Below are 27,938 nucleotides of genomic sequence, written 5' to 3'. Positions count from 1 at the left end.
TAACATACACTACATGATCAAAAGTATGTGGACCCCTGTTCGTCGAACTTCTCATTCCAAAATCTTGGGCATTAATATGAAGTGGGTCCACCCTTTGGTGCTATAACAGCCTCCACTCTTTTGGGAAGGCTTTCCACTAGGTGTTGGAACATTGCGGCAGGGACTTGCTTCCATTCAGCCACACGAGCATTAGTGAGGTCAGGCACTGATTTTGGGCGATTAGGCCTGGCTCGCAGTGGGAGTTCCAATTCATCCCAAAGGTGTTCGACGGAGTTGAGGTCATGGCTCTGTGTAGGCCAGTCAAGTTCTTCCACAGCGATCTTTGACAATTTCTGTATGTACCTCGCTTTGTGCACGGGGAAATTGTTATGCTGAAACCGGAAAGGGCCTTCCCCAAATTGTTGCCACAAAGTTGGAAGCACAGAATCGTCTAGAATGTCATTGTATGCTGTAGCGTTAAGATTTTCCCTTCACTGGAACTAAGGGGCCTAACCCAACCTATGAAAACACCCCCAGACCATTATTCCTCCCCAACCAAACTTTACAGATGGCACTATGAATTTGTGCAGGTAGTGTTCTCCTGGCATTCAACAAACCCAGATTTGTCCATTGGACTGCCAGATGGTGAAGCGTGATCCATCACTCTAGAGAACGCATTTCCACTGCTCCAGAGTCCAATGGTGGCGAGATTTACACTACACCAGCCGACGCTTGACATTGCACATTGCGATCTTAGTCTTGTGTGTGGCTGCTCGGCCATGGAAATCCATTTCATTGAGCTCCCGACGAACAGTTATTGTGCTGACATTGCTTCCATTGCCCCCGTAGTGAGTGCTGCAAACGAGGACAGACGTTTTTTATGCACTACGCGCTTCAGCACTCAGCGGTCCTGTTCTGTGAGCTTGTGTGGCCTACCACTTCGCGGCTGAGCCGTTGTTGCTCCTAGATGTTTCCACTTCACAATAACAACACTTATAGTTGACCGGTTGAATCCACTAATTTGAAGGTGTGTCCATAGACTTTTGTATATATAGTGTAGCTCTTAGGGGAATTCAACAGGCTCACAGAAACATCTTTATCGGGGTCTAAAGTCTACTGTATAGTAGAGAGCTCTGACGGAGAGGAAGGCCCCACCTTTCCTTTTCTGCAGGCACAGCAATACAGCAACACATGGAGCTGTGGTCATGGTGGCAGTGTAATTCCAGGGAACCTGAAGACACTCGTCATGGTTTGATTGACATACAGCGTAGTATTAACCTGTAACTGTGAATTAACCTGCCAACTCTTATTAGCAGACTGACACAAACCTATTGCTGCAATCCATTTAGTTATTGCACACTTAAATGTGATCAAATTGATTTAAAACTCTATCCATTTGTAGTCCTAATAATCTATGAAACAACACATTTTCTGATCGTTAATTGATAATATAAAAAAATGGCAATTTAATCGTGACTCATGTTTTAATGTCAAATCACTATACAATGGCAATAGACAAATAAAGAAATAGGTCAGGCGGCCTACTCATTCTACCCATTTGAGCCCGTATGTGCCCCTATGTATAAATTACTGAGCAGTGACATTGGGCGCATCACCAAAATAACTTTTGTTCAAGTGCGTTAACGCCCACACAGCCACAGCACAATGCATAATTTGTGCCGTTCTCTTTGACAAGTCAGGACGATGGTGAGCTCCCCGCCGGCGCACGGCCGCACACTGAACCAAGCATGCAGTGTTGCTCTCATCGAAACGGACACAGATGGATAGTCTCGTTCAACCACTTGTTGCCCAGTATCTCGCTATGGGCTGCCAATCCAAAGAAAATGGACAAAATGAAAATGTGGGCTCGAATGGAAAGGAAAAAGAACATTCGTAAGTTTTTATTTTATAACGAACTCCTTCCTGTGTTTGTAAAATAAACTAAATAGATTTATGGAGTGCGTTACATGCACAGTTTAAATACAGCGAATATGGTTTTGTCAATTTGCAACATACGCAGTTATGAAACCTTTATTGACACCGAATATATATTTGAATCTTGTACACTTTTCCAATGTAGTCCTAATTTAAATCAGAAACGTTTGGTGGTTCTTGGTCGTAAAATAACTTGAGTGCAACAATTCAGTGCGATTTATAAAAGCATCGGCCAGAGCGCACAAAATGTGCACTCTCAAAACAGCTTCCCTTTAGCCTATGTGTTCTCTCCTTCGAATTGTATGGCATAGTTGAGTGTTTTTAATTACACATGTAGCCTATAGTGTGGCAAGTGTATAGAACAAGTGCATGGCATCCTCTCTGTTTATCAGCCATCTAACTGTTCATCTAGTGCAGTTTCCCAACCCTGGTCCTCGTGTACCCCCAACAGTACACATTTTTTATTGTAATCCCCCTGGCAAACACACCTGACTCAACTTTTCAACTAATCATCAAGCCCTCAATGAGCTGAAAGAGGTGTGTTTGTCCAGGGCTATAACAACAATGTGTACGGTTGGGGGATTGGAGGACCAGGGTTGGACAAACACTGATATAGTGGTTCCCATAATGGAAGTCGGTAATCAATGATTTCCCCAAAGGGAATTGAATGAGAACAATAAAAAATAGCACAGCTACTATAACTGTAGGATACCTGGTACTAAACACGTTTATTATTGTGTAATGAACATGACAAGTGTTGTGTTAGTTACAATATTTTTGGTACACTTTAACCTACATTCTATTTGAGTGTGTGACTTCATTTTTTTGTATACTTCAATATTTTAATGTTCACTGCATGCTGTGAAGGTTCTGTATACTTCAATGGTTTAATGTTCACTGCATGCTGTGAAAGTCCCCTAGAAACACACACACACACACACGCACGCACACACGCACGCACGCACGCACACACACACACACACACACACACACACACATACACACACAAAGCTGTGCTTTCTACATCTCCCTCTATCTCACTCCCTCTCTCCACCACTAACCCACCAGACGTCTCTCTCCTGGACCGGGTAGTGGCTCCAGATCTAAGGTCTGTCCACCGGTGCCTGCCCGGCCTCAGCGGTTCAACAGGCCCAACCAGGCCCAGATGACCCAGGGCAAGGTCACAATGTCTCTGCCAGGACACTTCACAAAGGGGGCCAGCTGGGAGGAGGTGATCCAGGCCTGTATCCAGTCCTTTGGTGAGTCTATGTGCTCTGGGTTGCTTTTGAGTTTCTGCCAGCAATGCTATTGGTAGCTAATGTGCTGCATATTTCTCTCTGTTATTTGAAAATGATTTCTGGCTCAGTCGGTATAGTACGGCACTAGGATTACATTTCTGTTGGGACCACGTTACATAAAATTGATGCATGCATGACTGTAAATCACTTTGGATAAAAGCATCTGTTAAATCACAATAAAATATGTTTTTGTTTTTTGTTGCATGTAAAATTAGAAACACGTTTAATATTTTAGTTTGTTGAGCTGTACAAAATGGTTGTGCAGGTCAGGATCATTGTCATTAGTTCTGCTTGTTAGGTTAAAGCATCCGCTTCATTTGATCATTTTTAAATGTCGCTGAACCTCAATTTATTTTAAATCAGTACGGTGAGTGTTTCCTGGAAGCGCCTGTTTTTCTCTGCGTCTAGCTGTTTGATGTTAAGAGACCCTGTCTCTGTTAAACTGTCACCATTTACAAGGTATCTCTAATTCGCATATAGTGCTCGGTTGACACAAACAGACCATATTTGAAGACTTAAATGAACTAGCCTCTATTTGTCGTCTAACAACATGGTCGTCAATCTTTGCTTTTGAGATAAGTCAGGGATTGACATTAAGGTCTGAAAGGCACTCGCACATCAGGAATATTTTTGGTTGCCCGAAGATTATGATCACTTGCCCAAACATTTAAAGTAGCTATTTTCACCTACAGACGGGAGGAACCAGAAATACCAGACTACTGCAATTTTGGTTGTTATCATTAAAAAAAACTCCGAGCAGGTTCAACGTTTGCGACTGCTCAGGTCACTTGCCCCGGGCAATAGTGCAAACCTTTATACCAATCGCTGTAAGGCTGTATAATTGTATGTGTATCCAACTATGCCTGCTCTGAATATGAGATAACACAATCATGCAACAACTGAAGTACTGATTCAGTAGATGTGGATTTTGATTTAGGCATATCACATTAGTAATACATTAACTTAACATGAAAATCTCGCCTAGGGGCCCCAAAAGGCTAAGGACATCCCTGTTGGCTGCACTATCAATGCTGTCAAAACCCCTGTCAAATTAGAATCATGTGTTCTACGAAGTTGTCTGGTGTGCTCTCAAAGTTATGGTGATTATGTCTATGAAGAGGCAAGCATTCAGATTACCGTTGCTTGGAGACACAAATGGAGTGACGTGAGAGTGATGAGGTGGTACAATGGACTGAATACAGAAAGTGACATCCCCTTCTTACAGTTACACTATCTGTCAGGGGGAACAATAGCAGAATAATGGCTGGCTGTTCATTTAGGATTCCGATTTAAAAAAAGATCAGCCAAGTTAATCAATTGAGAGCAAGAAATTAAAATCCTCTCATCGGAATCTGGTCTGGCAATAAACAGGCAGGGTTTTTAAATCCAGGTTATTATAAGGGACAGAATGGAGGAACCTAGTACAGAGGGGTTTAAGAGGGCTGAACGTTTCCCAGCAGCTGCTGTCTCACATCAGAGCCTGACCCCCCAGGTCCTGTGGCTCAGGCACCTTTTTCAAATGTGAGAGCATACGCACAAGCTATTTGAAGGATTAGCTGGCGGCTGCTAGCCCAAAGGTCAGCTCTCCAAACGGCCCTCCTCAGATGCTGACCACTCTTTGAAATGTAGAGGACCAAGGGGCGTGGATCAATAATGTTTGACATCATCATTCAACCTCAAGTTCACGCTCCACAGTTCCACTCACCCACATTGCCCGAAGTCTCTACGCAATCATAATGTTGATGGACAGCAATAGGCAGTGTATATATTTGAGTGCCTCAATCGTAAAATACATTTTTAATGAAATGCATATTCCATGTAAATCATGTATGATGCAGGCACAGAACCTGTGAATGTCACAAAGAGATAAACCACGAGTCAGAGGATCCACTGCAGACTCAGATGTACTGTAGACACTAATGTGAAAAACCTTTATGTGCCTATTGCAATCAATGTATGTACACTTACGGAGCATCATGGCTGTCTGGGGGTATTGAAGTACGTTCCTGTACTGAGGAATGTATTGTTCGACATGTAAACCTACAGCTTGCTGGTACATTCAGTAGAAAGAGAACTATTGAAAGTGTGCAACTAATAATGAAATTGAAATCTCTGGGGTCTCTTAGACCGTTCCTTACCGGTTCTTTCATGTGCACAGTAGAGATAAGCATAAGGCTGACGGAGGCAAAACAAAAGGATCATCCAGCCCAGTTTCTGTACCTCTCTGTCAAAACAAGGAAAGACTCCTTGCACCGGGGCTTTGCTGATGATGCCTATGATAATAAAAACACTCAAAGTAGGGCAACACTCCCAGCTCTTTGCTGTGTTTGTCATCATATCCCTCCTCCTATCCCAGTGCCGCCTGCTGCTGCTTTCCTAACTTTCCACAGTGAGTAAGACGGAGGGGATTTCCTTAGCAATTAGCCAAGTCTGGGTTGGCAGGGAGGTGTTGTCAAATGATGAAGCAATTGTTTACCTGGTAGTGAATCAAAACCGCTTCCTTGTTATTTTAGGTCATTTTAGAGCACGTGTCAAACTCCACCCTTGTACTTGATTGATGAATTAAGGTCACTAATGAATTAACTCCCCTCACCTGGTTGTCTAGGTCTTAATTGAAAGGGAGAAAATAAAAGACACTCTGCCCTCCTTGGAATAAGTTCGACACACCTGTTTTAGAGCATGACTTGCTTGCAATTGTTACAGCCATAAAAACAGCACTGTTCAGTTTATTATAGTAGAGGAAGGATAGTTTGCTTGTTTTGCATCACAGTCCTTTTACATACTGTACAGTGACAGTATAACGCTTCAAACCTATTGATCTTCTAGATGTTTATTTTTTACTCTTGCCAGTTTTTTATCCAGTAACATTGTCTGTGTGTCATATTGTAGCTGGGAAGGTAACTTTTCATCGACCATTGGGGTGTTGTCGCCATTGTTTGAACGAGTAAACAGAACACTCCCGTAGCAGCAGTGCAGGATATATGAGGACAGGATTAGCTGCCTGCTGAAGTGGCCCAGTGAGATAGATAACAAAGATTAGAAATGAACATGTTGCCATGGTGTCTGTGGTATTTCAAGGAGATATGGGATAAGTGGGGACCCATGGAAACTGGAGTCCTTGTGTGGCATCAAGACAATGCCAGCTGTTTAGGTTCAAAGTTAAACACCATTTTAAAGGTTTCGTCAAGGTTCTCTCTTAGCCACGATTCGATTTCCAGAAAGTTACTGGCAAATTGTTTAATAGTACCTGGAATGGAAAAGATCGGAAGTCTACACTCTTAGAAAAAGGGTTCAAACGAGATTCTTTGGCTGACCACATAGGATAACCCTTTTTGGTTCCAGGTAGAACCCTCTGTGGAAAGGGTTCTTCAAAGGGTTCTCCTATGGGGGCAGCCGAAGAACACTTTTAGGTTCTAGATAGCACCCTTTTTTCCTAAGAGTGAAGCAAAGATGTTTCCTATTTCTATCCAATAGACAACCATGATAGTGAACCATCTACTTATAATCAAATCAAATGTTATTGGTTATATACACGTGGTTAGTAGATGTTATTGGGAGTGTAACAAAATGCTTGTGCTTCTAGTTCTGACAGTGCAGCAATATCTAACATGTAATCTAACAATTGCACAACAACTACCTAATACACACAAATCTAAGTAAAGGAATGGAATAAGGATATATACAGTTGAAGTCGGAAGTTTACATACATCTTAGCCAAATACATTTAAACTCAGTTTTTCACAATTCCTGACATTTAATCCTAGTAAAAATGTCCCTGTCTTAGGTCAGTTAGGATCACCACTTTATTTTAAGAATGTGAAATGTCAGAATAATAGTAGAGAGAATGATTTATTTCAGCTTTTATTTATTTCATCACATTCCCAGTGGGTCAGAAGTTTACAAACACTCAATTAGTACTTGGTAGTATTGCCTTTAAATTGTTTAACTTGGGTCAAACGTTTCGGGTAGCCTTCCACAAGCTTCCAACAAGTTGGGTGAATTTTGGCCCATTCCTCCTGACAGAGCTGGTGTAACTGAGTCAGGTATGTAGGCCTCCTTGCTCGCACACGTTTTTTCAGTTCTGCCCACACATTTTCTATAGGACTGAGGTCAGGGCTTTGTAATGGCCACTCCGATACCTTGACTTTGTTGTCCTTAAGCCATTTTGCCACAACTTTGTAAGTATGCTTGGGGTCAATGTCCATTTGGAAGACCCATTTGCAACCACACTTTAACTTCCTGACTGATGTCTTGAGATGTTGCTTCAATATATCCACATAATTTTCCTTCCTCATGATTCCATCTATTTTGTGAAGTGCACCAGTCCCTCCTGCAGCAAAGCACCCCCACAACATTATGTTGCCACCCCCGTGCTTCAAGGTTGGGAAGGTGTTCTTCGGCTTGCAAGCCTCCCCCTTTTTCCTCCAAACATAACGATGGTCATTATGGTCTTTGTGTAACTCTGTGTTGTTGTATGTGTCGAACTGCTTTACTTTATCTTGGCCAGGTCGCAACTGTAAATGAGAACTTGTTCTCAACTTGCCTACCTGGTTAAATAAAGGTTTATGGCGGTTTTGGAGCGGTGGCTTCTTCCTTGCTGAGTGGTCTTTCAGGTTATGTCGATATAGGACTCATTTTTACTGTGGATATAGATACTTTTGTACCTGTTTCCTCCAGCATCTTCACAAGGTCCTTTGCTGTTGTTCTGGGATTGATTTGCACTTTTCGCACCAAAGTACATTCATCTCTAAGAAACAGAACACGTCTCCTTCCTGAGTGATATAACGGCTGCGTGTTCCCATGGTGTTTATACTTGCTTACTATTGTTTGTACAGATGAACGTGGTACATTCAGGCGTTTGGAAACGGCTCCCAAGGATGAACCAGACTTGTAGAGGTCTACAATTTTTTTTCTGAGGTCTTGGCTGATTGCTTTTGATATTCCCATGATGTCAAGCATAGAGGCACTGAGTTTGATGGTAGGCCTTGAAATACATCCACAGGTACACCTCCAATTGACTCAAATGATGTCAATTCGCCTATCAGAAGCTTCTAAAGCCATGACATCATTTTGGGAAATTTTCCAAGCTGTTTGAAGGCACAGCCAACTTAGTACAGTATATGCAAACCTCTGACCCACTGGAATTGTGATACAGTGAAATAATATAAGTGAAATAATCTGTCTGTAAACAATTGTTGGAAAAATTACTTCTGTCATGCACAAAGTAGATGTCCTAACCGACTTGCCAAAACTATAGGTTGTTAACAAGAAATGTGTGGAGTGTTTGAAAACGAGTTTTAATGACTCCTAAGTGTATGTAAACTTCCAACTTCAACTGTACATGTAAATATATGGATGAGCAATGACAGAGCGGCATAGGCAAGATGCAATAGGTAATATAAAATACAGTATATATATATATGAGATGAGTAATGCAAGATATGTAAACATTATTAAAGTGACTAGTTTTCCATTTATTAAAGTGGCCAATGATTTCAAGTCTGTATGTCGGCAGCAGCCTCTCTGTGGTAGTGACGGCTGTTTAACAGTCTGATGGCCTTGAGATAGAAGCTGTTTTTCAGTCTCTCTGTCTCAACTTTGATGCACAACGTGTTACAGCGGACCAACAAAAGCTTTTCTCAGGTCAGATCGTTTGTAAAAGAAAGGCTAATGTCGTTAGGAATGGAGTCTGCCATTTTTACTTTGCAGTGGTGTAAAGTACTTCATTAAAAATACTTTAAAGTACTACTTAAGTAGTTTTGGGGTATCTGTTCTTTATATAATGTACTTTTGACTCAATACATTTTCCCTGACAACCAAAAGTACTCATGACATTTTAATGCTTAGCAGGACCAAAAATTGTCCAATTCACGCACTTATCAAGAGAACATCCCTGGTCATCCCTGATGCCTATGATCTGTGAGACTCACTAAACAGAGAACATCCCTGGTCATCCCTGATGCCTATGATCTGTGAGACTCACTAAACAGAGAACATCCCTGGTCATCCCTGATGCCTATGATCTGTGAGACTCACTAAACAGAGAACATCCCTGGTCATCCCTGATGCCTATGATCTGTGAGACTCACTAAACAGAGAACATCCCTGGTCATCCCTGATGCCTATGATCTGTGAGACTCACTAAACAGAGAACATCCCTGGTCATCCCTGATGCCTATGATCTGTGAGACTCACTAAACAGAGAACATCCCTGGTCATCCCTGATGCCTATGATCTGTGAGACTCACTAAACAGAGAACATCCCTGGTCATCCCTGATGCCTATGATCTGTGAGACTCACTAAACAGAGAACATCCCTGGTCATCCCTGATGCCTATGATCTGTGAGACTCACTAAACACACATGATTTGTTTGTAAATGATGTCTCGGTGTTGGAGTGTGCCCCTGGCTATCCGTAAATAAGTAAAAACAAGAAAGTTGTGCTGTCTGGTTTGCTTAATATAAAGAATTTGACACTTAAGTATATTTTAGAAATTACATTTACTTTTGATGCCCAAGTAGTATTTAACTGGGTGACTTTCACTTTTACTTGACTCATTTTCTATTAAGGTATCTTTACTTTTACTCAAGTATGACAATTGTGTACTTTTTCCACCATTGCTACTTTGTGGATACAGGTAACAATTTATTCCTTGAGATCTTTCCCACTGGGCACAGACTTCATTTCAACGTCATCTGGTTTTGGTTGAGTTGTCTAACTAACTAGAATTCAACATGAAATAAAATAAAAAATGTCATCATGTCATTTGATTTAGGTTAAATGTCGGATGGGAAAAAAAGACAAAATTCCATTACGTTGATGATTTTATTCCAAATCCAATCAGTTTTCTACGTTCATTTAACGTCATCAAACAGATTTTTTGTTGTTAAAATGACGCGGAAACAACATTGATTCAATCAGTTTTTGCCCAGTGGGTTTCCACATTGTCATATCCTTTTTTAAATTTTTATCTCCAGTGCCTCTGGGGACAAAGCTGTTAGAGTAGATGACAGTGTTAGTGGCTGCAGTTCTCTGTGATGTCTGTAGCGTGAGCAGAGGTAGGGGAGGTGGTCACAAAGACAGGAAGTGAGACACGACAGAGAAAAGTAGACCACAGGAAAGGCAGAGACGTCCAGGTATGGTGTATACCAGCATATCAAGCATGACCTCAGATAGTAGGGGAATTGGTCATGGTAGTTGTACTTAGATGACAATGCTATCATACATGCCATTTCTTTTTATACATGTCCGTTACCCAGTGACTAGATACACTTCGAGATTTGTATTTGACGCATAACGGGCAGATTATTGTGTTTATGGTTGATTACTATCATTGCCTTTGCAGACTTGTGGCTGAAAGAATCTAGGTAGTTTTAATAGCTACATCCCCTTGTTTTGTTGACATTGATTCTTTGCATGACATGATTGCTAGATTTTGTTATCCAATAGCTACATTAGCATTGGACATTGATATTCAGAAATCATTTTCTTGTCCATATGAACTCTCAACCATCTGCAGTACAGTATTGGCATTGTGATGTGCAACAGAATGTCTGCTGATGTGCTCCATGTGTTGTGTGCTCTCTTTCAGACGTGGAGGGCTCTGTATGTGGGAGCAGCCACCTGATGAACATCACCCTGACCATGCACCGACTCCTCATGTCCTCCAGTGACCTCCTGGAGAAACTCACCTCCCTATATCCTTTACCAAGCAGACCCAATGCTCTGCGGCTGCTCCACTACAGCCAGAACTATTATTGAGTTGGCACAAGGACCTGACCAATCTGTTGTGCCAAACATAACACCGGATCTTTACCGGCTGTGCAGCACTGCTTTGTGATTTGGTTGTCAGTAGCAACGGCCAATTAAGATCCAACTTGGCTGACAAGGTGCCATGTCATCGACGCCTCACTCCTCCAATCAATGTGACTATCAGTGCCAATATGTGTGCACCCCAATGTCCTATTACTGTAGATTCTTTACATGTCTTTGTTAGCTCCAGCACACATCACCATGTTCTGTTTCAAATTCACTGTCTTCCGGGTACCTTACACTTTTTGTTCTATGACCATCTTAGCTACACAGGACCATTCCAAAAACATGATTCTAAAGGTTACTCTACAAGCCTATTTTCTGTATACAACAAGAAGGCCCGCACACTGTTAAAGCTCCCAATTCACCGATTTATTGACAACGTTTCGATCCGAAACAGATCTTCATCAGGTCACACACAAACCATACACAGTTCACCTCACATGACCATTGCGGACATGACTCATGGTGGGTGCAAAAACATTTGTATATCTCTAATAATTAAATACTAATGAGATGGGTGCATGTAATGGTTCCAGAACATAATATATATTAAAAAAATGACCAAATGAGCGGTATGTAATCTAAGCCTCCATTCAACAAAGAGCTCTGACATCACAAAGTCTAGAGGAGCAGCAGTCCTGGCCCAGTGAGGAGGGCAATACGGCTAGAGGCTTCAGGTATTAATGACATCTTCCCAGACTGAACTCCTCTTCAGATGTAAGCACTGCCTCTCAACTGACCAAGGAGGCTTGCTCACCAAAACCTACGTCACACCTCAAGATGCACAATGTGTCCTGCCCTCTATTTTGAACCCCTGGGCTCGTTCTGAGCCAAGGTCTCCGAAGCATGCATCAAATATTGTTAAGAGCAGGTTAGGAACAAGGGAAAGCCCTGTAGCCATTAATGCCATTTATTGTAAACACAATCTGGCTTTGGAATGGTGTAGGCGGCTCTCGAGCTCCCATGATGGAATTAGCCATTTTATGTGCATCACTTCAAGCTGATTTCTGCCAATAGAGTGCTGTGGCGAGGCTTACAGTGCTGGCTATTTATAGCCCTGTTTTATATTCTAAGAAGAATGGAAATGTTTTTTAAAATTTTGATTAATACAATCCCCCAGGGATTCTGGTCACTGTACCTACCGAGCATATGGCACAGCAGCTTAGGTAATAAACTGTTCTCACACTCAAAGCCATTGAGGGGTAAAAGTAACATTATGTAAGCTATGTTTTTAGCTGGTTGAGAGAACATGTTTTTACTAACTAAAAGGGTCCTCTGCCAGCAAATGTAATACACAATACCCTGTTTCAACCAAATGAGCTATCGGAACCACACACCACCAGAATGATTCATTTGCTGATGCTCCTAACCAGTTTGAACCATTTGTGAACGCCTCCTCCCAAACCACCAAATAATCACATCTGTTTCCTGCACTATAACAAACACCTATTTGGAATTGTTTACTTAGATCAGGGGTGTCAGACTCATTCCATGGAGGGCCTAGTGTCTGCTGGTTTTTGGTTTATCCTTTCAATTAAGGCCTAGACGACCAGGTGAGGTGAGTTCCTTACTAATCAGTGACCTTAATTCATCGATCAAGTACAAAGGTGGACACTCGGCCCTCCGTGGAATGAGTTTGACACATGTGACTTAGATGAACAGAAATGAATAGACACTTTGTCCTGCATAGTGATCCAGGTCATTTATTCACTAATAAATCCCACATACAGTTCCTGGTCTCTTCCCTGACTCTAAACAATGTGCACACATTTTACTACACCAGTGAATCATAATGTATCCTTAACTGGAGTTGTTACATTTAAAAGCGCCGTGGAGAAGGAGCAGTCCACAGAATGTGAGAGGATCTGCTACTTCATCAGGTAACTGTGTGTTCCCCGTGCAGGTGTCCTGATCCTGTCACTAACACAGGGCCTGCTGGGGTCCACTAAAGCTTTCACACAATACCTCACTGTCCAATCATTCTTATGAAAGAGCTTATGAAATCCACTTGTCACCTAATTATACAGTATTCTGAAATTAGGTTGATGGTTTAGGTGAGTGTTTCCCAAACCTGGTCCTCGAGTATCCCAACAGTACACATTTGTATTGTAACCCTGGACAAGTACACCTGATTCAACTTGTAATCTAATTATCAAGCCTCAAAGAGCTGAATGAGGTGTGTTTCTCCAGGGCTACAATGAAAATGTGTTCTGTTAGAGTTACTCGAGGACCAGGGTTGGGCAACACTGGTTTAGATCATGCTATTATTACATTTGCATTAAACTACAGTGTTGATTTCTTATTAGATAACTAAACACCTGAGGTTTAGAGTTAGTATTTAATTGCAGTGAATAATCTATTTTCTATCTATTTCAGGTATTGGATCCAGGAGTTCTGGACAATGTTCCGGTTGCACAGCAGCCTGTCTGACTCCATGGAACAGTTCCAGGATCTGATCAGAGATCAGGGCCAGGAGAGGCTGTGCCCTCTGTTGCAGACTCAATGGATGTAAGTATCCCCAGTATATTACTGAGCAGAATTAATATCTCTTTGGCTTAACATTCATGCTGATGTAATGGTTTCATGCCTGTGTATTACACTATATATACAAAAGTATAAGGATTCAAGTTAGTGGGTTTGGCTATTTCAGCTGCCAGGTGTATAAAATCAAGCACACAGCCATGCAATCTCCATAGACAAACATTGGCAGTAGAATGGCCTTATTGAAGAGCTCAATGACTTTCAACATGGCACTGTCATAGGATGCCACCTATCTGACAAGTTAGTTCATCAAATTTCTACCCTGTAAATGTTTTTATTTCTGAAGTGGAAACGTCTAGAAGCAACAATGGCTCAGCTGCGAAGTGGTAGGCCACACAAGCTCGCAGAACGGGAACATCGAGTGCTGAAGCACATAGTGCGTAAAAATCGCCTGTTCTTGTTTGCAACACTCACTACCGAGTCCAAACTGCCTCTGGAAGCAACGTCAGCACAATAACTGTTTATCAGGAACATAATGAAATGGGTTTCCTTGGCCGAGCAGCCTCACACAAGCTTAAGATCACCATGCGCAATGCCAAGCGTCGGCTGGAGTGGTGTAAAGCTCGCCACCATTGGGTTCTGGAGCAGTGGAAACGCATTCTTTGGAGTGATGAATCACGCTTCACCATCTGTCACTCTGACTGACTAATCTCGGTTTGGTGGATGCTAGGAGAACGCTACCTGGCCAAATGCATAGTGCCAACTGTAAAGTTTGGTGGATGAAGAATAATGGTCTGGGGCTGTTTTGCATGATACGGGCTAGGCCCCTTATATCCAGTGAAGGGAAATCTTAAGGCTACATCATACAATGACATTCTAGATTATTCTGTTGTTCCAACTTTGTGGCAACAGTTTGGGGAAGCCCCTTTACTGTTTCAGCATGACAATGTCCTTGTGCACAAAGTGTGGTTGATACAAAAATGGTTTGTCGAGATTGGTGTGGAAGAACTTGACAGGCCTGCACAGGGCCCTTACCTTAACCCGATCAAACACCGATTGCGAGTCAAGCCGACGTCACTAATGCTTTTGTGGCTGAATGTAAGCAAGTCCCCGCAGCAATGTTCCAACACCTAGTGGAAAGCCTTCCCAGAAGAGTGCAGGCTGTTATAGCAGCAAAGGTGGGACCAACTACATATTAATGCCAATGATTTTGGAATGAGATGCTTGACGAGCAGGTGTCCACATAATTTTGGTAATGTAGTGTAGTTGTATATTTCCTGTCTATGTTGTTCACCATGTTGTGTCACAGAAATGACAGGCACTGGTCTCAGAAGCCCAGTCAGAAAATCAAGGCTAACAGCAGTAAGAAGAGGAAAGTGTCTCTGCTGTTTGATCACCTGGAGCCCATTGAGCTGGCTGAGCACCTCACCTACCTGGAGTTCAAGTCCTTCTGTAGAATATCAGTGAGTAGAGTCCCAATTCGCCTGAATGTGATCGCTATTAACACTATGACATTGGGAAGAATCTCATAGCACATGCGCTCTACTTTAGGTATCGCAATGCATTCCAAATGTGTTCCCCAACCTCTGTCCTTTTAGCAAAATGAGTCAGCATATGCTTTATTATTTCTGACAGTTTGCAGACTACCAGAACTACATCCGCAGTTGCTGCATGAAGGACAACCCCATGATGGAACGTTCCATTACATTGTGTAATGGTATCTCACAGTGGGTGCAGCTCATGGTTCTGAGTCGGCCTACAGCTCAGCTGAGAGCAGAGGTTTTCACCAAGTTCATCCATGTGGCTCAGGTATGGCCCTAACTATTCCTGCTCCTCCAGATCTATCATAGACTAACAATCTCTCTACAGTTTATGTGTAAAAAATAACAAAATGTCCACATACAAGGTATTTAGGTTCCATGTTTTGTACCCTCTCAAAGACTGTTTGTTCATAGTGTATATCCAGTGCCTTTTCCTCGGCTTAAGCGAATACATGTCTACCATCTCATACAGCACAGTGAGACCTACCTACTGCTGAGCTGCAGAAGCACCATCATTTGTAGTTACATAATGCATATATTAAAAGAGGGCTGCTAATGACTCTCAAGAGTTCCATGATGGGCTTTTAGTGCGTCAAAGATGCTGGCTAACAGAGAATGTGTGCTCTGAATATTAACAAAGTACAGGCCATCCGCACTAATAGATTTACCAGGTGAAACACTGACACTCAAGTGCTAGCAAGTGTACCATGGAAAACATAACTAGTGGCTCTAGTTGATGAAATCTGGTTTATTATGGCTCTTCTAGAAGAAAAAGAAACGCACACCTATTAAGATGAGGTGCTGGCTAGCGGAGTAGAAAACTTGAAAATAAAAGAGAGCCGCACACTCTAGGAGCTCAGATGCAAAAATTGAATTACCAACGTTTCGACAGCCAAGCTGTCTTCATCAGGGTATAATCACAAACACTGCGGGATGACTCGTTTATATAGTGTCAAAAGACACAGGTGTCTGTAATCATGGCCAAGAGTGGCCTAATATCATTGGTTAATAATCAAATATAAAATGTCATACAAAGAACAGCATACAAACAACAAATGGATAGCATACGATCATAGATTCATTTGACTACACAAGCTTACAAACAATTACAATGGCAAAGTCACAATAATCACAAGAATGGCTTCAGATCAAAGTCTACGTTGAGACCGAAGGGCGCAAGGGTCTTTAAATTAAAGATCCAGGCAGCCTCTCGCAAGGGTCTTTAAATTAAAGATCCAGGCAGCCTCTCGTTTTAACAATAAATTATCAAGGTCACCCCCTCTCCTAGAGAGGGTGACATGTTCGATGCCAATATAACGCAGAGATGAAATTGAGTGGCCTGCCTCCAAGAAGTGGGCCACAACTGGATAAGTAAAGTTTTTACACCTAATGGTGCTACGATGCTCTGAGATACGTACTTTTAATTCGCGCTTTGTTTTACCTACAGAATTTTTACCACAAGGACAAGTTATAAGATAAATAACTGCCTTAGTGGAGCATGTAATAACACCTTTTATTGGGATCGATTTCCCTGTTTGTGGGTGTTTGAAGGATCTACATTTATAAGTGCCATTGCATTGAGCACAGCCATTACATTTGTAATTTCCATCCAGTAGGGGCGCAAATAGACGTTGTTCAGGAATATCTTGGGGTGGTAAATCAGAGTTTACCAATTGGTCTCTGAGATTTCTGATTTCTCTCTGAGATTTATTATGGCTCTTCACCACTTTATTCACATGCAAAGCTGTGTCCTGAAAAGTGATGACGAGCTGAAAGAGTTGGATGGAGAGACAGAGTTGGATGGAGAATCTCTCTAGGTTACTTTAAAGGGATACTTCAGTATTTTGGCAATGAGAGTCAGATGAACTCGTGGATATCAGTTTTAGATTTCTGTGTCCAGTATGAAAGAAGTTACAGGTAGTTTCGTAAGCCAATGCTACATAGCGTTAGCGCAATGACATGAAGTCTATGGTATCTGCTAGTATGCTAGAAGATACCATAGACTTCCAGTCATTGTGCTAACGCAAGGTAGCATTTGTGCTAGCGCTAGTTAGCAACTTCCTTCAAACTGCACGCAGAGACATAAAAATGGTTCATCTGACTCTGGGGAAGTAGATATAAGTCCTCATTGCCAAAATCCTGAAGTATCCCTTTAATGCACTAGTCAGATGCTGCTCCTCTACCTTCTCTTAATGTATTCTTTTACACCTGCATTGTTTGCTGTTTGGGGTTTTAGGCTGGGTTTCTGTACAGCACTTTGAGATATCAGCTGATGTACGAAGGGCTATATAAATAAATTTGATTTGATTTGATTTGATATTCCACATCAATGGGTTCCAGTGTCCCACAGCAGGGATATAGCATCAATTAGGAACTGAGAAAAGTGTGGCAGTATTATGAGTGCATTATGCAATCAATATTGGAGTGCTACTTGTGGGTTGTACTAACTCCGGGGTTCATTTAATTGTTTGTGTATGTGTTAACCAGAGCCTTCATCTTATGCACAACTTCAACACACTAATGGCTGTGGTGGGGGGCCTGTGCCACAGCTCCATCTCCAGACTTAAAGAGACCAGTTCACATGTATCCCACGAGGTCACCAAGGTACATTCTCTATAACATTATCAAAACTTGATCTATTGATCAGTATGTTGACAAATGTCTCCAATATATGCATGCATACTGTACAAGGTGATCATCTACAATATCTTCTATGCTGTCTCTTCTCTCCGCAGGTGCTGAATGAGATGACAGACCTCCTGTCCTCCTGTAGGAACTATGACAACTACCGTCAGGCGTACAGCAGGTGTGCAGGCTTTAAGATCCCCATCCTGGGGGTCCACCTCAAGGACCTGATCTCAGTCAACGAGGCCATGTCAGACTACGTAGAGGACAACAAGGTGAATGTTCAGAAGCTCCAGGCTTTGTACAACCACATCAACGAGCTGATCCAGCTACAGCAGATCACCCCACAGCTCGATGCCAACAAAGACCTGGTCCACCTTCTCACGGTTAGTACACACTTAAAATGCCACTGACACGTTTATACCTACAATGCAAAAATGACACAAACGTGTAATTGTAATATCAGTGCAAAATATCAAATTCATAGGCTAGTACACACTACTGTGTTCGTTGGAATATATCAGCTGTTTGACCCTGGTGTCCTCTACTGCTCAGCTGTCCCTGGACCTCTACTACACAGAGGATGAGATTTATGAGCTGTCTTACACCAGGGAGCCCAAGAACAACAAAGCACCCGTGAGTAAAAAAGGGACATGAAAAACTGAAAATACCCCCGAGCCATATCACGTTCACTGTGTTATGGCTACGGGTATTTTCAATTTAAAACATATAATAATACTCATTAAGACCCAGTTAGCTTTACTGAATCATTTCTGAATGTCTGGAAATTGGATGTTGTATATCTCATGAACAAACCTATTGAAAGAGAATAAGCACCGACACTTTTTCTTTAATCGGCCCATTTAACATCAGTATGGTCTATTCTACATCTTCTGACAGTGTTCTGATCATCTGTTTTGTTTTACATCAGCCCGCCACCCCCTCTAGACCTCCAGTGGTTGTGAACTGGGCTTCAGGAGTGCCCCCAAAACCTGACCCAAAAACCATCAGCAAACATGTGCAAAGAATGGTGGATGTGAGTTATCCATGACCTATCACACTGTATTCTCACACACATTGTATTCTGTTTCATGAAAAAAGTAATTGTGTTATGATTATTGTTATGTAATGACTATTATTGTTTACTATATACATTATTTCTCTAGAAGTTGTGGTTTTACGCCACCTCTCCTAGTTGATCTATTGTGCTTCATGTATCCCACTACAATTTCTTCTCTCGCCCTCAACAGTCCGTGTTTAAAAACTATGACCATGATGAGAATGGCTTCATCTCTCAAGGGGACTTTGAGAAAATTGCTGCTAGCTTTCCATTCTCCTTCTGTGTCATGGACAAAGAGAAGTAAGTGGAGTGTATGGTTTCTTTGTGGGTGAATGGGTTCTCCTTTGGCACATTTGACAGTTCATTGTAACTGCATGGGTTCATTTGTGACTGCAGAGAAAGGAAACTAAAGTGGAATCTGTTAGCAGGGTCTGTAGCAACAGGAAACAGAAATAGCATCAGAACTATGAGCTAGCCATTCTCACTGTGGTCAACTGACAGGTGAAACCACAAATTTTTAACCAATTAGCTACTGGAGTGAAACTGTTGAAGTGAAAAAAAACTGCTAGTTTTGGTTGATCCTATTTCAATGAAGACCTATGTCTACACAGTACATTCCAAACATTTCTTATCAGACAGCTTGTTTACATGAGATATGCTTTGTGTTGTCCTGCTCCAGGGAAGGCCTCATCAGCAGAGAGGAGATCACAGCCTATTTCATGCGTGCTAGTGTCATCTGTTCCAAACTGGGTCTTGGCTTTGTCCACAACTTTCAGGAGACCACCTACATGAAGCCCACATTCTGTGACAACTGCTCCGGATTTGTAATTCACTACTCTATATTGGCCTGTCTTCAGCTAGACTGTAGTTCTCATTAATAGGGCCAGGAGGTTTTCCAGACCATGTAACTGGAACAGGAAAAACTTTGGGCCTTAGTTATAGACTACTCATCAACAATAGCAATGCAGTTACGACTATAAATGACAATATTTAAACATGCTCATTTTTAAATATGCATCAGCTGTATTATCTATTAATAATCTTAGCAACTTCCTCTTCTCCATTACAGTTGTGGGGCGTCATAAAACAAGGCTACAGATGCAGAGGTGATTCTTTTTTTTTTTTTTACTGTCACTGAGTTTAGACTGGAATATTCCATAGTGTTTCTATACATGTCATACTGTATGTAGCTTAGAGTTCAGTACGTTGTACTCAGTACTTTGTATTGTTGATAGAATACAATGTTAGCAGATGCTGTTGATAATGGGGAGGCCGATGTTCTCGATAATGGGGAGGCTGTGAGGAGCAAGTGAAGTGTAGCTATCTTAAGAAGAAGCTGCGTTGTGTGGTTTCTGTCATGCAGACTGCTTGCTGAACCTTGCAACAGATAAAAGACTTGAGTCTGCAGTCACAACCACAGCATTGCTTTTTACCCTCATCCCCTTGAAACAGTCAGAAACACACTGTTTTCATGGCAACATGCACGTAAAAGTCTGAGAACTGTTCTGTTCCACAGGCTGAGCAGCAGCATTAGGCTACTGAGGGGGAATGGATGCTACATTAGCTTCGTCGGGTGCTGAGGTGTTCCGTTAGTAAATCACAACAAAACATAAACATGCATTCTCTGTGCAACCCAGCAAGACCATACAAGAATACATGTTTAACTACCTCCTTTCCACCTCTCCTTGCTCTAACACATTGTCTGTATTCTCTTGGCCTGGTCACAGACTGTGGTATGAACTGCCATAGGCTGTGTAAGGATCAGGTGGCGTTTGAGTGTAAGAAGAATGCCAAAGGCAGTAGCACCTCTGAAGGTCCACTAACGCCAGACTCCACACCCGGCACCACATGTGGCCCGGAAGGTGAGGAGGGACACACACACAAACACACAAACACACATACAGTTTATTCGGAAAGTATTCAGACCACTTGACTTTTTCCACATTTTGTTACGTTACAGCCTTATTCTAAAATTGATTAAATCGAGTCTTCTTGGGTATGATGCTACAAGCTTGGCACACCTGTATTTGGGGAGTTTCTCCCATTCTTCTCTGCAGATCCTCTCAAGCTCTGTCAGGTTGGATGGGGAGCGTCGCTGCACAGCTATTTTCAGGTCTCTCTAGAGATGTTAGATCGGATTCAAGTCCGGGCTCTGGCTGGGCCACTCAAGGACTTTCCGAGCCTTCCCAAAGCCGCTCCTGCGTTGTCTTGTTTGTGTGCATTGTCCTGTTGGAAGGTGAACCTTCTCCCCAGTCTGAGGTCCTGACTGCTCCGGAGCAGGTTTTCATAAAGGATCTCTCTGTACCTTGCTCCGTTCATCTTTCCCTCGATCCTGACTAGTCTCTCAGTCCCTGCCGCTGAAAAACATCCCTACAGCATGATGCCGCCACCACCAACCTTCACCGTAGGGATGGTGCCAGGTTTCTTCCAGACATGATGCTTGCTATTCAGACCAAAGAGTTCAATCTTGGTTTCATCAAACCAGAGAATCTTGAAGAGTCTTGGTGGTTCCAAACTTCTTCCATTTAAGAATGATAGAGGCCGCTGTGTTGTTAGGGACCTTCAATGTTGGACTCGTAACCGAAAGGTTGCAAGATTGAATCCCCGAGCTGACAAGGTACAAATCTGTCGTTCTGCCCCTGAACAAGGCAGTTAACCCACTCTTCCTAGGCCGTCATTGAAAATAAGAATTTGTTCTTAACTGACTATGGACAATTCCTTCAACCTCATGGTTTGATTTTTGCTCTGACATTTGCTGTCAACTGTGAGACCTTATATAGCCAAGTGTGTGCCTTTCCAAATTTACCACAAGTGGACTCCAGTCAAGTTGTTGAAAAATCTCAAGGTCGATCAATGGAAACAGGATGCACCTGAGCTCAATTTTGAGTCTCATAGTAAACGGTCTGAATATTTATGTAAATGTGATATATATCTTCTTTTTTTTAAATACATTTACAAAAAGTTCTAAAAACCTGTTTTCTCTTTGCCGTTATAGGTCATTGTGTGTAGATTGATTAGGATTTGTATTTATTTATTCAGTTTTAGAATAAGGCTGTAACGTAACAAAATGTGGAAAAGTGAAGGGGTCTGAATACTTTATGACTGCACTGTACACGCATACTAAATAGGTTCTTTATCTAAAATAGTGGTAACCACATGTAGTGTAGTAACCAGCCAGAGCAGCTTTGTGTTAGAAATCTAAGGCCACAGAAGGTCGCCATCTGTTGGCCTATAAGTAATATAACATCCTCATTGTGCTTACTACAGTTATATAAACTAAAACCTATTTTGTTTCAGATAGACCTAAACTGTACCATTCAATGTTGCAACCATTGTTGATACTGGTCAAATAGAGTGCAAATACACAGGAACTTTAAAATGCCAAATCATTACTTGAAAGATACAGTTTGTTTTTGCAGATGATAGTGCAGGTTTAAGCTACTTTATGGAAAAGTAGCACAGCATCCTGGGTAGTTTCCCTGTGTAGGTGGATTCAAACTGTCATACTGCTCGCTAAAGTCAAGGACCTGCCTCACTTACCGTAACACTGGATTTGCTTTCAGGAACTACTAAAAATAACATTCTGTGGTCAGACAATCACTCAGTTGACTTTTTCTTAACCTTATGGGATGCAGACTGTATGCAAACACATCACTTCAAAACCCCAAAACTGATTGAAATGGGTTGAACAGATCAGATTTGACTGACTATCTTCATGATGTTGTTTGTGTTAGGCTCAGAAGAGGGGCCTTTCCCCTACCCCTCAGAGGAATGTAGGGACTGGAGCCTTGACTCACCGGCCCCCTCCCATCTGAGGCTCCCCCCTGAGCTGGCCATTCCTGTGGGGGTCCACCGCAGCACCCAGACAGAGGAACCCCACGCCCCTGCCCCCCCTCCAGAGCCTAGTCGGCTGCAGCCAGTACAGTCCTCTCTCTTGGCCCCCGTACCCCCTCCCTCACCCCATGCCCCAGCCCGGTGCCCCAACGCAAACGACGGGCCTACGCCAAGTGGGAGAACAGAGCCTCTACAGTGCTACAGCCCAAGGAGCCGGACGAAGACAACAAACCCACCTATGATACTCTAGAAACGGTGAGATTCAGACACCACTGGGTTACTGATACGTGTTCAATTGTGTACATTGAATGTACTACATTCTAATTTCTAGAGTTTTGAACATAAGGTTGACAATTCAAACAAATAAACAATGATAGTGAATGATGTTGTTCTCAGGAGAACCAGAAGCTTCAGAAGAACAACGAGACGCTGCGTAAGAAGCTGAGGGACACGCAGCGCGAGGTAGAGATCCTGCAGACACTCCTAAAGAGGCACGCCCTTCACTCCGTGGTGGAGGACTCCTCCTCCTCCTCCTAGCCAGGAACGCCCCTCAGCCGGTCAGACACACCCACTCTATGACATCACAGGTGATGCTCAGCCATCTGTCTCCAGAGCCACTGACAGTACTGTATGTCTTGGAGGACCCTAGTGCCACACAGTCGAGAAGATACACAGAGGGACCAAAAACTCCCTGTGAGGAGACGCCGTTACTCACAGTATGGTATATACAGCCAGTCTTAACACCAGTTGCAGCCAATCACAGCCAAAACGGGGTATTGAGGCAAAACCAATGAAAGTACCGTCCTGAATAGGACACAGACAATCAAATTACAGTACCAGCCATCATGGAACATAGCCAAAACATATCCAATCAGTGTGCCATCAGCTTTGGGACTCTGACAATCAGAAAACCACAAAGTATGGCAGAAAGGCCAGGAAACTGGAGAAGTTCATTCAGGTGGACTGTGTAGTTATTGTCCTGCCTTAGGTAATAACAAGAATGCATATTGTATACAACATCTAAATCCACGTGATTTCAAAGTTACTGTCCATATTTATTGTTAAAACACTACAAACTCTAGAAAAAGATAAGCTGTTCCATTTTTTTTATACAGGTAGATATAGACAAATAATAGTTTTTATGTATGTGTAAGACATTTTATCGAAAGAATACATTCAACCACAGTTTTCTCATGTATATTTCATCAGCTCAGGGTTGTCCATAGTAGCAATTAACATAATATTAGATGTTTCACCAATGACATACCATGTAAATACCCTAAGCGCATGATATATTGTGGTGCCATCGTACCAGTATTTCTCTCAAGATGTCCTCTCTCAGTATTGCTGTCATAATGAATGTTATAATAAAGACATATTCTCTATTAGTCATGTTGGGTGAGTTTTCTAATTCAATGGGTTCTAATTTGTCTTTGTTGCTATGGAACTGACAGTAGCTGTGCGATAAGTTCCACTAGGTGTCACTGAATCCCTCTAGAATGTTGGCATAGCCAACCACCAATACATAACTGTTTTATACTGTATCTATGCCTACCACTCCGCCTGCTTTCATAATTGCTTGACGGTTTTGATTTTGTTTTGTCCAACTTTGCTAAAATAATTGAAAATACAGCTCACAGTGACTACTATTCGCTGGATAAATGTATTCCACTTTCTCTATTCAACCTCATCACAATAGCTGTGAACCAGTGGAAACAGTGCCATTACCTCTCAGTTGGAGATGAATGGGGAGTCTAATAGGAAAATAAGAAAATCCTTCCATAATGTCAGGGAACGTGAGCAGGGTAGTTGATTGTAGAAATCAGCCTGGACCGGTTGGTTCTGCTCTTAAAGGGATAGACACCCTCGCCATCAGAGGTTAAGAACAATAAGGCTCCGCCTCCACAGTAAACAGATGAGGTTGTGACTACCTATATGGCATGAATCTCTCATTTTAACCAGACTTAACAGACTAAAAAGCCAGTTAGAAACAAGGTATTGATGGAAATTGATATTCTATTTGGAGCTATTGTCAATCTCTAGCTATGTAGCTTTTCTAAAACCTCCAACATCAAGCTAAAACAGGAAACACACCCCAAAGCAAACACTGATGGTGGTGGCTCAATCAGTGAAAGAAATTGCATTTGCAAGGGAACAATAGAGCAGTGTGAATGTGGTTCCTATCTTTTGTGTCCCTTGTAGGTCAATAGCCTGCTTCTCATAATACGTGCTGTATTCCCATTAATATTGACCTGAGATCTCTGTAGGTAATTAGAGGTGCAGACTTCTGTGGTGAAGAGCAGACACACACACAATTGAAGTCGGAAGTTTACATACACCTTAGCCAAATACATTTAAACTCAGTTTTTCACAATTCCTGACATTTAATCTTAGTAAAATTCCCTGTTTTAGGTCAGTTAGGATCACCACTTTATTTTAAGAATGTGAAATGTCAGAATAATTGTAGAGATAATTATTTATTTCAGCTTTTATTTCTTTCATCACATTCCCAGTGGGTCAGAAGTTTACATACACTCAATAAGTATTTGGCAGCATTGCCTTTAAATTGTTTAACTTGGGTCAAACGTTTTGGGTAGCCTTCCACAAGCTTCCCACAATAAGTTGGGAGAATTTTGGTCCATTCCTAATGACAGAGCTGGTGTAACTGAGTCAGGTATTCTTGGCCTCCTTGCTCGCACACGCTTTTTCAGTTCTGCCCATTTTCTATGGGATTGAGGTCAGGGCTTTGTGATGACCACTCCAATACCTTGACTTTGTTGTCCTTAAGCCATTTTGCCACAACTTTGTAAGTATGCTTGGAGTCATTGTCCATTTGGAAGACCCATTTGCGACCAAGATTTAACTTCCTGACTGATGTCTTGAGATGTTGCTTCAATATATCCACATAATTTTCCTGTCTCATGATGCCATCTATTTTGTGAAGTGCACCAGTCCTCCTGCAGTAAAAGCACCCTCACAACATGATGCTTCCACCCCCGTGCTTCACGGTTGGGATGGTGTTTTTCGGCTTGCAAGCCTCCCCCTTTTTCCTCCAAACATAACGATGGTCATTATGGCCAAACAGTTCTATTTTTGTTTCAACAGACCAGAGGACATTTCTCCAAAAAGTACAATCTTTGTCCCCATGTGCAGTTGCAAACCGTAGTCTGGCTTTTTTTATTGCGGTTTTGGAGCCATGGGATTGATTTGCACTTTTCACACCAAAGTACGTTCATCTCTAGGAGACGGAACGCGTCTTCTTCCTGAGCGGTATGACGGCTGCGTGGTCCCATGGTGATTATACTTGCATACTATTGATGTACAGATGAACGTTGTACCTTCAGGCATTTGGAAATTGCTCCCAAGGCTGAACCAGACTTGTGGAGGTCTACAATTTATTTTGGCTGATTTCTTTTGATTTTCCCATGACGTCAAGCATAGAGGCACTGAGTTTGAAGGTCGGCCTTGAAATATATCCACAGGTACACCTCCAATTGACTCAAATGATGTCAATTAGCCTATCAGAAGCTTCTAAAGCCAGGACTTCATTTTCTGGAATTTTCCAAGCTGTTTAAATGCACAGTCAACTTCGTGTATGTAAACTTCTGACCTACTGGAATTGTGATACAGTGAATAATAAGTGAAATAATCTGTCTGTAAACAATTGTTGTAAAATTTACTTTTGGCATGCCCATAGTAGATGTCCTAAACGACTTGCCAAAACTTTAGTTTGTTGACAAGAAATTTGTGGAGTGGTTAAAAAACTAGTTTTAATGACTCTAACCTAAGTGTATGTAAACTTCCAACTTCGACTGTATATCTCAGACCAAATCATCTGGCTTCACCGTTACTGAGGACAGACAGTACAACACAGACTATTATGTCTCTTAAAAATAAGAAAATATCTTCCATCTGGTCATAGCAAATAGGATGCATTCATTTCTCTCAAATGTCTTTGGAGTTCATAGAAAAAGGTATGTATCCCCAGTCTCAGTGTCACTGTGCCCCAGTGGAAGCCTAAGCTAGCTGTGGCGTCAGCTTCCGGGTTTGTTCTTAACTCCTTTGCACAAACACATGCAGAGGAGTTCCAATCCTGAATACAGCTGCTTTGTGTGGAGAAAGCAGTCTGAGACAGTGCAGCCTGCAGGCTTAGCATTGCTGACAGTTAATTTTCTTATATTTGACACCCAGCTCACGGAAAGTCACAGTCATTCTCCCACCCAGGTTCCTCACACGATCATTTCCAATAACATGGCTGAGTAAGGAAAAAGAGGGACAGTTAACAGACAGTTCATTAAACTCAGAGGACAGCGTGTCTGGAAATGGGATGTTTTTAATGTATTCAAGTCACTGATGACAAATAAAATAAAACATGTAGCCTACACTCTTAGAAAAAAGGGTTTCAAAAGGGTTCTGCGGCTGTGCCCATAGGAGAAGAATTTTTGGTTTCAGGTAGAACTATTTTTGGTTCCAGTTAGAACTCTTTTGGGTTCCATGTGGAAAGGGTTCTACATGGAACCCAAAAGGGTTCGACCTGGAACCAAAGGGATTCTTTAAAGGGTTCTCCTATGGGGACAGCCGAAGAACACTTTTTGATTCTAGATAATACCTTTTTTCTAAGAGTGTTAAAGGCATTTTTAATTAAATTGAAATGTTGAAGCCCAAAGACAGCCATAACAACAGAATCTACAAAAAAAGGAAAGTGGGTCGTTCATTATTCTGGTGTCATCCACCTAATTCAGACTGAATATGAACTATAACACATATTCATACACAGTAAGATCCTTCCATCCATGAGATGGTATAGTCAAAAAGCAAAGAAGCATGAGAGTTGAACTACGGAGGAGGTAGGATTTATTACATGTTGAGGCATGGCAGGCGGGCAGGCAGGCGAGGAGACACTGATGATTTCCGGCACTGGTATCATTGGACTACAGGGAATTGATCCATGCGAGATGGATCTAACGAACAGGAGCTGAAACTAATTAGGACAAGATGTGGGAATATCCCATTATAGTCCCTATAGAAGAGTGGGAAACTGAGAATCAAATCAAAGCATAAGAATTAACACACCCAATCAAGGTACATTTTAAACGATGGATGCCACAATATTCTTAGGATATAGAGTACCGTATTAAGTTCTAATGATGGTCAAAGGAGCCCTGTGTAGGAGCAGAGCGTTGAATGCATGTGGAAATTCATCTATATGGAGGCGTCTGAGAAGAAATGTGAAGCCCCATAGGTCTTTCTAATTGAAGATTGGGATTTGTGGATGTTAGTGAGCAGAAACCTCATCACTCCCATGATCTTTCTGGCCTTTCCCTCTCATTTCCTAATGTCAGCGCGAAAGCCCTCTTATATAGTCTTAG

At 42.0% G+C, this 27,938-nt stretch overlaps 1 protein-coding gene across 1 annotated transcript; it reads left to right on the top strand.

The window, feature by feature from the left end:
• The first annotated feature begins 1,638 nt into the window (after window positions 1-1,638).
• LOC115146238 (RAS guanyl-releasing protein 1-like) lies at window positions 1,639-23,957 on the top strand. The gene is given in 18 exon segments (XM_065004240.1): window positions 1,639-1,872; window positions 2,983-3,173; window positions 10,805-10,912; window positions 12,848-12,908; window positions 13,405-13,536; window positions 14,819-14,972; window positions 15,145-15,318; window positions 17,538-17,654; window positions 17,786-18,061; window positions 18,231-18,311; window positions 18,607-18,711; window positions 18,926-19,035; window positions 19,415-19,559; window positions 19,805-19,841; window positions 20,463-20,597; window positions 22,470-22,685; window positions 22,688-22,824; window positions 22,966-23,957. Coding segments are annotated over 18 exon segments (2,433 nt in total). The 5' UTR covers window positions 1,639-1,759; the 3' UTR covers window positions 23,107-23,957.
• The last annotated feature ends 3,981 nt before the right edge of the window (window positions 23,958-27,938 follow it).

The sequence above is a fragment of the Oncorhynchus nerka genome, linkage group LG18 (assembly GCF_034236695.1).
Source record: "Oncorhynchus nerka isolate Pitt River linkage group LG18, Oner_Uvic_2.0, whole genome shotgun sequence".
NCBI lineage: Eukaryota > Metazoa > Chordata > Actinopteri > Salmoniformes > Salmonidae > Oncorhynchus > Oncorhynchus nerka.
This window is presented reverse-complemented; position numbering and strand designations above follow the sequence as displayed.